At 40.4% G+C, this 11,675-nt stretch overlaps 1 protein-coding gene across 2 annotated transcripts; it reads right to left on the bottom strand.

Moving 5' to 3' along the window:
- Positions 1-2,204: 2,204 nt before the first annotated feature.
- Positions 2,205-11,579, bottom strand: LOC147322709 (copine-3-like). 2 transcript variants are annotated; one of them, XM_086307239.1, is made up of 17 exons: positions 11,436-11,579; positions 10,689-10,837; positions 10,167-10,346; positions 9,702-9,776; positions 9,544-9,615; positions 9,374-9,454; positions 7,446-7,535; positions 6,625-6,723; positions 6,408-6,494; positions 6,267-6,326; positions 6,041-6,174; positions 5,806-5,860; positions 5,586-5,637; positions 5,327-5,460; positions 4,192-4,428; positions 3,350-3,462; positions 2,674-2,807 (listed from the first exon to the last, which is right to left on the bottom strand). In XM_086307239.1, the coding sequence occupies exons 2-16, from the start codon at positions 10,818-10,820 to the stop codon at positions 3,352-3,354; spliced, it is 1,599 nt and encodes a 532-aa protein (XP_086163365.1). In that variant the 5' UTR covers positions 10,821-10,837; positions 11,436-11,579; the 3' UTR covers positions 2,674-2,807; positions 3,350-3,351. The 2 variants fall into 2 exon arrangements, with proteins under 2 accessions (XP_086163364.1, XP_086163365.1); XM_086307238.1 differs by lacking the exon at positions 3,350-3,462 and having other exon boundaries at positions 2,205-2,807.
- Between the last annotated feature and the right edge of the window lie 96 nt (positions 11,580-11,675).

Below are 11,675 nucleotides of genomic sequence, written 5' to 3'. Positions count from 1 at the left end.
CATATTATTCATTAAGACTTAAATCTAGAGAAAGCTGATATGTGAATTTTTTTTTAGCTGAAATCGTGTGATTCTTGAATCATATTTACTTTGTGGACAGAAAAACACCTTCGTAGACTGTCTGGGGTCACTTTTCTTAATGTGGAACTTTTGTGGAATATTTCAACACTGAATTATCTGCTTTTAGTTTAGTATTTAACAACTGAAAACATTATGGCAACACTGAGAAGACAAATCATTAGGAGTGTGTTGCCGTCTTAGTCTTTCTGTAGGAAAACTTCAAAAAGCTGACTCAGTTCTTGTCTGAGGTACAGACCAGGAATAACGGAAATACGATCCTCACACCCACCAGGGAATCGCTCCCAGCTGTAGGTTCACCTCCTCCTGCTGAAGTCAAAGAGCAGCAAAAAAACAGTCTAATGTAACATCACTCAATATTTCTGTGATTCTTTAAATAGGCTTAAAAGATCATTCTTATAACTTTATTCTACAAAACACCTAAACTCCTCCGCATGGTGAGAAGTTACATTCAAACTCTTAAAGAGAAGCAGCAGGTAACGCATAGCTCCGAAATCCTCACCACACAGGAAGTGGTGACAGGTAGTTCCCTGCATCCTGCAGCTGGAGCTTCCTCCTCGCCCTCTCTTCAGCATGGCCTCCTAGAGTCTGAGCAACTCTCCACCAGCGTCACAAAGGCCATACAGACACTCATTATAAGCTCTAAATTGGGTGGGGGGAAAAGCATGAATCTTAAACTGGAACTGAAGAAAAATGATAAAAGATATTGAAAATAAACTCAAGCTGAATAGCACGATGTCTTGGCTTGAATGGTTTTTCTAAGTTTTGTTTTTTGTACAGAGGAACATTCACATGAGACATAACAAGAAAGACAGGACTGTAAAGGACAGAATAGATGGGGCATCGGCAGCTAGGTACTGACATGCAGTCAATGGAAAATTGATAGCAATAAACTTTATCCTGATATATATGTTCAGCTGCAAACAAACAGAAACATGGACACATTTGCATTTATATGTATATACATGAATACATTCTCAAATATAAACATACATATGTGCCTGTGCACACGCACACACCCTGCATTTATGAACATATTTCTTCAGTATACACATGTATACTGTGGGCATTAGAAAGAATGCATTTTCAGGGCACTTCCGCACTGGCTTTAGTTTGCAGAGTTGAAAGCCTCGTCTGTCTTTTAAATACCGTACATGACTGTATCCACAAATCCTTACACTCAAGACCAGCAGAGTGGATCAACATCCTAAACTAAGCTGTGGAATTAACATAACACTAACATTAGTAGCAACAGAAATGGCTTCAACTTTACTGTGTGCATGAGAAATAAACAGTTTCTAGTTCTTTGTAAGGGGTAAATGACGCTCTGATTTAATTTGTTTGAATAAAATAGGCTTTATTTGCATGCTTAATGCACAATGAAGGCACAGTTCCCACTTCTTTCAGACCACAAAGCAGATGAAACGTGATACATTCGTTTCATTGTAAAACCATATAAAAACAAAAAGGTAAAAACAAACAAAAAAAACCCATAAATGTACATGACTAGGACCTGATCCATTTATCACCCGAACAATGTTAGCTGTTTGCCAATCCTTCAGTATCAGGTAAAGAAGTTACGGTAGATATGCCCTTGAAACATGCAGCTTCCCTGTTGGCAGCATGTATGTTTGGAAAGCCACAAAACAAGCAAAGGTGGGCAGAGTAAACAAGGTAAGAGAAGAAAAAAAACAAAAGTCTGCCTATATATCAAAGTATCAGATTATTAAACTCACCAAATATCGTTATCGATCTTAAAGACTACTGTATCATTTAGACTCTATATATGACTAACGATCAGTCCTGAGTTTGGTTTCTACTGTGCCAGCATGTTTAATACTGATTTATGTTCCTCTTAGTTGTTGGTCCAGTTGAAGAAATGATCCCGTGGTAACTTTGCTAATCTTCATCCAAGTGATAAAGTATCTAAATGTAGCTGACACAAAACTAGAAACTGGCATTATACATTCCAGTTATCACAACATCATTTCAGAATAATACTCTGGGTTTGGCATTTCATTCTAACTAAACAGAATAATATAATGTTTTGCTATAAATGTGCAATAATGCCACAGCTTTTAGAAGAAGCTCCACGTGCCAAAAACAACAAGAATAAACATGTGGTATGATGCTATCAAAAGATAATCTTTATTATTTTACATTTTACCTCCATCCATCCATTTTTTTCCCGCTTATCTGGGGCCGGCTCGTGGGGGCAGCAGCCTAAGCAGAGAAGCCCAGAACTCCCTATTCTACATTTTACCTGGAGCCAACAAACACGCATTAAAAAAAATTAATCACACTGCTTTGCAGTGTTTTATCTTGTAAATCTGAATATCCTGTTATTCAGTAAATATTACATTAACACTAAAGCCTTAAATCTTAGTGTGGGTTATTTTGCAGTTGCTTTAGAATTCACTGTAATCTCAAAAGCACCAAGCCTGTTTTAGCATCTAAAAGCAATAACAGATTATTCAACCGAGGAGAGTGATTGTGTAGGATGTGTTTTCTATTATCTCAGTGTGGTGATTGCATAATGTGAGGAAGCTATGAGGTGATCTATAGTTGCTGGAGATGAGATGAGTCTGCTACACAGTGCCTGCAGGGTTGGTTGCAGGGTTGGTTGCAGGGTTGGAGTTGGGTGGACTCAGTTTCATGGTATTAAAAAAATCCACCAGCTGACCTGGTACTTCAGCCAGCACGGTCTTTGCCAGCGCTTCCTTCGGTGCCTGAAGAGCAAAAAGAGTCAAGTCAAAAACAGTGAAGAGGAAAATAATTCTACATGTTTTTAACTGATTCCTTGCACGAGTATTGAACACAGCAAGGAGAGAGTGATGGAAATGAAGAGAGCTTAAAGGAAAATTCCACACACTTTAATAAACATTGGATTTCAGATGTTATCTTGACACTTTCTGAGGCTGTAATTACATCACACTCCAGCAGAGATGATTATACTTTTGAGGCCGGTGGTAGGCTAACATTAATCAAAACTCCTGGACCGATCAAAGATGTGCTCAACTGCTTATCACTTTAACAACAAAGTGCCGCTTTAACAGCGTTACGTAAATAGAGGAATTTTCCTTTAATATAAGTCAGAGTGCCACCAGTGCCTTTAACCAGAGCCACAGATACTCAGTCAGACAGTACGACAGACTTTGTTGTACCAGACTGATGATGAATCGCATGCAGTGATTCATTGCTGCAGTTTTTCGTGCAGGTGAAGGAGAAGTTAGATGAAAGCAGGGTTTATGACTTAATATTTCTGAGGTACCCCTATGAAGGACTAGGATCTTGGGGAGGCTTCAGTTTCAATGAACTGAAGAAGGAGGTCACTTGCTGAGGTAACTCGGCCAATACGCTTTGGGCAAGAGCCTGGCTGGGCGCCTGAAAAGAAATGGATAAAACAAAGCAAAGAGATAAGCTAAAGCTGTTTCCACACATGCGCTGTAGCTCTGCATGTTTCCAGACATTACACAGGTTGTGGTAATGCATCTGTCAGTCTCAGTCAGACTGGACATTAAACGGCCGTCAGCCTCCCGGCTCTCTTTTAACAACGCACTCATGTGGGAAGAGCCCATGAAACCTCCTCTCCTACACCAAACAGCATATTTCACTGGCATGAAATGTAAGGCTCCAGTGAGGCAGCCCATAGAGTGGACTACACGAAGCAGAGACCCAGCATTAGCACACACAACTTGGGACTTACATGGTGTAAGTGTGGGTTTGCCCCGCCTACACAACCCCACAGTTCACCCACACTTTCCCACTGTGGGCCCACATGGGCATTGTTCTTGGGATGTGGAAAATGTGAGAAGGGACATTCTCTGGTTGTCCTAACATGTTTCCCGCAACATTTCATGTGTGAAAACAGCTTAGATGATTTTTAGGCTGAGGCGCAGGCAATCCCTCACTTTGGATATATATGATTAACTGGTATTGGCTCGAGAAACACTCTGCTTTTAATGTCAGCTTAGAAAAAAAACAAAAAACAAAGTACATGCAATGTGGACAGAAAAATCAGGGGGACACCCAAAGCTAACAGCATCCAGAAACCTGGTACATATAGATATAAAACAAAAACAACAAAAACTTGATGTTTTTACTGTCACTTACATTTTGAAACTGCCTGAATGGTACAAACTGGACAATGTCTCTCATGGCAGCCTCGCCAGTGAGAGAGCGCAAACGACCATCGTCTCCATCCAGGAACTCCATGGCACTGAAGTCCGCCCCTCCGACCCCGACGATGATGATAGACATGGGCAGGCGAGATGCGTTGACGATAGCGTTGCGCGTCTCGTCCATGTCCGTGATCACTCCATCAGTGATGATCAGCAGAACAAAATATTGCTACAAGAAGACAACAACAACAAAAACACAACTATTACAGCAACATGTAAGCAAGAAGCTTTTGAATCCTCATCAAAACTCTGATATTTGCTCAGTTCTACTGCTTAGTGCCCCTCGAGCATCAGAAAGCCCCATCCCCTGTTATCCTGTAGCTTTGGATCAAGCTATTATTAAATCACCTGCTTCAATGTGAAGATTATACAACCATTACACTGACAGGACTGCCTGAACCAAATGTTTACTGAGAGTATAAATGAGGTAGTGAATTCATAACCCACTTTTTCCTTATTAACAGGACAGCATATGTGGCCATGATGTAAGATTAATTATTTTCCCAAATACAGTATCCAATAATGGCTCACAAATTCCAAGAGATATTGCAAACACTTGCAGTTTTTTAGTTTTGGATTTGGGATGTACAAAAAACATTTTTGAGTTTGCTCGCTCCAAAAGCAAATGTTTTTGCAAGGTTTTCAAGTTGAGTGCTAAGACTTTAACACACTATGATCTTACTAGAACCGATGACTAAACATATGAATTTGTAGACTGCACTACTCATGACATTACTAATATCTCTTACTCTTCAGTGCAGGCTGGAATATTGCAAATGCTCACAGAGTTGTAGAGTAAAAGATAACCTACTAGGCTCATATCCTTCTACTCCATAATGTTGGAGTTTGCATTATTCACAGCATTGAACAACCCCTATTTACCTTATACCAGCCCTTGGTGCAGTCCCTCAGTTCATCCACTGGGTGGGGTTGTATGTTAAGCATGCATCAATCTCTTATTTTGTCAATTGTAGATGGTCCGCATGTTAAAGCATTAAATTAAATTTCAAATATGAAACTGAAAGCCCTTGCCTACAGTGAGTGAGCTGAAGAGGTGAAATACTCACAGCTGCAGTGGTCTGCTGGAGGGCTTGCTTTGCAAAGCAGGCCACGTGGTTGATAATCGGGGAGAAATTGGTGGGACCGTACAGTTTGACTTGAGGCAGGCAGCTTCTGTAGGCTTCAACCACACCTTCAACACCTACACACACCCATACAGACACCATTGATTAAACACACTACAAACTGAGAACTACAGTGTACTAGGGTGCATGTGTATAGTAAGTAATGAAACATCAGCTCCAGTGCATTTATCTGTAAACACACCTGCACAAAATGGATTTGATGGGTTGAAATTGAGCGGAAACTCATGGGAAACCTGTAACACAATAGATTATAACAGAGAAAAATCAGCAAATTAGAGCAAACATCACAGGTTCACAGTGTGATCTAACAATGTCAAAGCACAATCTACAGTATGGTAACAAACAAAAAACTGTCTTATGTGGTGTGGAAATGTCTCATTTCATATAAACAGAAGCTTTACCTGCCATGTGGGTGGAATCTGGGCTCCAAAGCCAAATGCAGGAAACATCTTATCACTAAACATGAAAGACAAACCAAAAGCTTATTTGAATTATGAGCCATAGATTGCATTGCCAATAAGTTGATACAGTTATCAGCCAAGTTAAATGAGTCCCTATCATACAACTCTACTTAAGTAGCTTTAAATATCTCATAGTTTACACTAATAATACCAGGTATGTGAAATATATTCCTACCTGTCATAGTCCTGGATGACATTACCCACTGACCAGATTGCAGTGAGATACTCATTAACACCCTGGGGACTAATGTAATGCAGAGACTGGGGTGACCGAGGATCCCCGTTGGAACCTGTGAAGTCAACGGCCACCTATTGGCAAACATACAGGTGAAGCTATAGAAAACCTTACTGCAAAGATGAATGAATGAAAACGGAAAAGAAACAGAGAAGACGAGACTCACAGTGAAGTTAATCTGACAGCCTCCCATAATATAATCCAAGAATGTATACTCCTTCACCACCTGGAACAAGTATACTGGTCATCAAGTCAGTTTAAATAGCAAAAAGCAAAAACAAAACAACAACAAAAATCAGTACCACACCTGGCAAAGCTTTACGCTCACAACACCAGAGTTCTTGTAGCCTTTCTTCTTCTGTTTCTTTTTACTGTTGATGCATTCAAACTCTGCCTGCATGAATAAAACCACAGTAAAGGCCACATTCTGTTGCAATGTCAGAGACCAAAGGGCAGTTTTAGCCATCAACTCAAACACAGTGCAGAAATGTTTGAGCTGCCCACATATTGCAGTACTCTCATACCGGAGAAGTGTGTGAGGCTTCTTGGAGGCGTTTCATTGTCGTCTCAAAGACGCCAATAAGATCATGTGACCCGTCATTGTCGTAGTCGTAACACTCAACCTGAAAACGGGCAAAAACATTTGGTCGTGATCGAGTTAAACTGGAGGGGAAAATCTTCTATTAAGGGTCAGTTCACCCAAAGCAGAAGTAATAAATAACCAGACTTTGCTAAGAATACTTTCTCTATGGAAATGGGATTATTCTCAGTAACTAGGAGGGCTACGAATAAAAACTAAAAATATCCGCAGTGCTGGATGCCATTATAGACAAATGAGAAAAGGTTTGGTGAAGTTCCTCTCTGCAGACAAACAAAACAGAAGAAACAAACAACATGCAAAGGAAACACTCAAATGAACACTTTGTACTCCACGTGTTCTTGAAGAGAGGCGGACAGTAAAATGACTGGACTTGTATGTGTTGCTTTTCACGAATGGTAAACTTGATAAAAGTGGCGAGCACCTTGCAGAGACCCCGCCTTGTTCCCAATGTGGTCCTTTCACGCACACATCACACAGGAAATGATGGAGAGATGTAAAAATACAAATACTTTGATTCACAAATAACTCACTTGTCCTCTATGGTGGGAAAGTGCTTCCTTCCTGACATGTTTGCTTCAGAGGTTAAAAAAAATATCATCAAGCTAATTTGTAACACGCTAGTTACTTTGTATGTTTTGAAGTACCACTTACTCCGACAGCTCTAAAGCAGAACAGCGAATTTGAACTCAACAAGAAAAATCAGAGTGATTGTAGGTGCCCAGTGGATTGAAATCATTTACTTACTTTTATTGGCTTCTCCATGTCTCCTCCACAGAGAGACTGCAGAGGGATTCGAAACGGCCTCCATGTTGGATTCAAGTTGTTCTTCACCACCTGAGAAAAACAGTTCATCACAATCAGATACTGCAGGATACTACAAGTCCAGTCGGTCTGGTTTAGTCAACATGTCACTGGAGAAAATGTCAAATATGCTCCTTTTATCTCATCTGTGGTTTGTTGATGCTGTGTCACCAACTGGTAGGCGGCCCACCTAATAACAACAACGCAAAAGCTACAGCTACAGTTTGTTATCCAACAAAGGAAATTTTAGTATCAGACATACAGAGAGTTCTTGATCAGGTGCTGGGGAGCACCACATGGAGGAGAAAAAATGTTTTTTCCCCTCTGGAGCTTATTTGGTCTCAAACAAGAGCCCAGTCCTTCCAAGAAAGAAAAGCTATAAATACACCCTCACATTTGGATCAAAACCGGTTTTCAGTATTTGAGAAACAAAGCACAGGCTTAAGTTAATGCCATGACTCACTGAACAACAACAATATTGAGTCTGGAGCCTGACTCTAAAACAGAGTCAACCCCCTTCTCAAAATGCCAAACTTCAAAATTTAAATTAACAGGTTTACAACCTGGTACGGAAAACTGTTTGTATCAGGCTCTCTAGCTTTTATAATCACTCACCTGTTTGGTTAAGACTTAAAGTTAGGGTGTGGCCTCTTTGACAGGTAGATGAGAAGAGACAGCCTAAAGCCATCTGCTACGCCTCACCTCCACCAAATCCAGTCACTAAACTAGAATGTTCTGCTGTTAGTGCCTTATGGAACATTGTAATTGTATTATCAGATAAATAATACATCCTGTTGTGAGGTACACACTGCCAAGAGAGAGATGTATGTAATTCACCGATAATTAGCAGCTATGTGTGTCTGAGCAGTTGCTAACTAAGCTAGTGTTAGCTAATAATAATTGTGCAAAAGCTGTGTTTAACAGTTACACCATCATAAGTTCCTCTTTTCACCCTGAATATTGAGGGTGAAGAGAAAAATCACTGTTCCTCCATCAGAGAAGTTAGAGATAAGGAGAAAATTTGGTCTTCTGCAGAGAGTTTTTCGCCATGACTGCCATAATTGATGGGTCATTGCTTTACTTCCCATATCGTTCTTCATGATTTCATCCACCTTGATGAGATTCCCAGTTTCAGACACACTGAAGCATCCGCCAGCATAATATTCCCACCACCATGTTTCACTGTGGAGATGATGATGATCTTTGGGTTGTACGCCTCTCCATTCTTTCTCCAATCATAAGAATATTGAATTGATACTTCTCGCTGTAGCTCTTGACACTCAGAAATGCTGTGATAACTTTGCACATCCATCTCCTCCTCTGTGAGCATCAACAATTCTTTTCTCAAGTCTAAACTGATTGCTTTCATTTTTGGCATGACGCTTTCTCCAGTGACAGCTCAAACCTCTCCTGATGTTTTTATAGTATGTGTAAATTTAAAGATAGTCTTCCCCTCTTCATTTTACAACCTCTGAACATTAAATAGCTAAATCACATCATTGCACAGCAATGGTCTGTGCTACAGCTCAATGAAAAGGTCCGTTTATCAGGGTACTAATAATATTGACCCCGGTCATTTTTCTGGAGTAATTTTGTTATTGTGTGCAAATAGAAATAATGTGTCTTCTAAATATATTAGTTTTCTTTAGAAGTAGGGCTGTTCGATATGACGATATATATCAGATGACGATATAAAAACGTCTATCGTTTCATTTTATGCTATCGTTTGTTTCGTGGTGTCGCAAAATAAACTGTTTACGGCAATATTGTTTCATCGTTTTGATGGTCACTGTGTATCTAGTTACAACTTTTAGTTCTGTTATTTGGTATCTTTTGGATAGGCAGGAGCAGTGTAAAAGCTTTGTGTTCACCTCTGTTCTGTGAGCCAGCTGCCAGCCTGTTTCTGTCTGCTTGTAGAACTCCAGGTAGGGGTCGGACTTTCCAAACAAATCCTGTGTACGAAAATGAATAAAGGGAATGAGGTCAATAATACCTAAAAATGAAAGAATGAATTTAAGTTATAACGCTGTATCAGCCATACCTTGTTGTCTAGTTTTCTTGCTGCCACTTCAAAATTCACCACCCTATTGTCTTTTATTTCCTCTGCATTGATCTATAACACAATTAAAGATAAATGACTGAGACAAAAGCAAAACAACACCATCCAACTGTTTATCTGCAGCTTTCTGCATCACTCACTGTGATGGTCCCTTTCCCTGCTGGTGATTTGTTCTTCAACACAAGCGGTCGGGTCAGTTTCTTACTAGATACAACCTAAAAGCAAGCAAAAAAGCATGCACTTTGACAAAGACAATTAGCCACAGCAAAATAATTTGAATGAATAGGCTCAGAATGAAGACAAGAGAATAAATGAGTAATACACAGCAGCCTGCAGACCATTAAGCAAATGACAAATCGGGCATAATGAACACATGAGGTCACATTACACTGATAAGAGTCGAACCAGCAACTGCTTATCAGGGATGTTAATGCTTCATCTGCAACATGGTAACACTGTAGTGTCCTCTTACAGCAAAGTATAAGTCCTACCAGTTTTGCACCTGCAAAATCTTGTTTACTTCATTTAACAGAAATTAATTCTGAAATGTTGAACACTGAAAACCTTCAGCCTTGCAGAAAGAGGAAAAGAGAAGGAAACCTTACTTGGCCCAGGGTGCATTCTAGTTCACCCAGGAAGTCATCGTCAGTCAGGTCAATTGTCTTGTTGTCAATGTCATAAACTCCAAACTTCAGCTTTTGCACTATTTCAAAGTAGTAGTCAACGACAAACTTCTTTGCAAACTTTGGGCTGAGACAATTCTGGACTTTCTCTGTGCGACCCACCTGTTAGAAAAGATTGCATCAGTTAGTCAGAGAGAAATTAGTGCAAAGCAGTAGTTTGTATTGAGACACACAGTGAGGAAACAGGAAATGGAAACTATCCCTTCAGGGGGCTTTTAACACTGTTAACAATTAACACTGAACTGTAGCTTTTCTCCTACTACAGTGATATAACCGATTGCACCTAGAGAACATGTGGGGTTTCCAATATCCTGTCTTATCAGCTTTCCAGTGTAGGGAGAGACTCTTAGGAATCTATCTGTTCCTTTCAAAGTTGGTATGGAATACAGGCTCATGATGGTGGGTTTGACACTCAAATCATTTAGACCTGCTAAACACACTGACCTCATACCACTGAGAATCAGAGCTGTTCATTAACAGGACACACAGGGGGTCTGACTTTGAGCCGACGTCTTTGTCCAGGAGGTTTTCACAGGACACAGTCAGCTCCACCTTGGTTACACACTGGGCAGCCATGTCTGACTGGTAATAAACTGGGAAGACAACAACATAGAGATGTTAAAAAAACAGACATTACACTACACAGTACTATGAGCACTGATTTAACAGTAAGTGGCTGTGGTAATGTTTAGTGAAGATCGTCCTGAAATACTGACATTTTTGCGTTTGTTTACGTAGGTATACAATTGTGACGCTACTGTTAGCCCTCCCAGCCTCCCTCTAAACGAAACCAGTCGTGCAGCTAGGCAGTGATGTTGTTCTAACACACAGACGGGTTTGTTTTGTTTTTTGTTTTCGGGAGGATTTTTTTGCTTCGACATTACGTTTAACTATTAGCGGTCTAACGTTACACTACATTAGGGGTGCTAACGTTACACTATCCCGTTATGACTAAGGTAGCCAATGAATTCACTTACGTACAATGCTTCTCTGCTGCACAGTGTCTTGGAAAATGTGACACAACCATTAATGCCGTGCAGTGGGTGTGGAGCAGAAAAGCTAAAGAGCACTTAAAAAAAAAAGACTGCTCGTAGGCTCACAGGGCTAATAAACTGACAACTAACTAGGTTAGCTGGTATACCACGTCAACTTCCGCAAAATTAGTAATAGCTAGTTTAAATTCAGGCTTACCTTTGAAAGTGTGAGACGCGTTATGGGACTCACGGAAAGAAAATATTGGCTACTATAACCGACACTGGTAACACTCCCTTGGCACAGTGCTCTTGTAAGGAAAAGTAGCTCCCGTCCGCTTAATCTCGAAAGCACGAAACCACGCCCACCACTTTAAACGAACAGGGGCGTCACCAGGAATCTGTGTGTGCGGGTGGCTGGGTGGGGGGCTAAGGGCAAGAGGGGGATATATGATCAATC

This window comes from Aulonocara sp. 'chitande type north' Nkhata Bay, linkage group LG9 (genome assembly GCF_057382095.1).
Source record: "Aulonocara sp. 'chitande type north' Nkhata Bay isolate Kocher_YH1m ecotype deep benthic linkage group LG9, A_spYH_male_GT1.1, whole genome shotgun sequence".
Classification (NCBI taxonomy): domain Eukaryota; kingdom Metazoa; phylum Chordata; class Actinopteri; order Cichliformes; family Cichlidae; genus Aulonocara; species Aulonocara sp. 'chitande type north' Nkhata Bay.
Note: the sequence above shows the minus strand (reverse complement) of the source record. Positions and strands in the feature narration are given on the sequence as shown.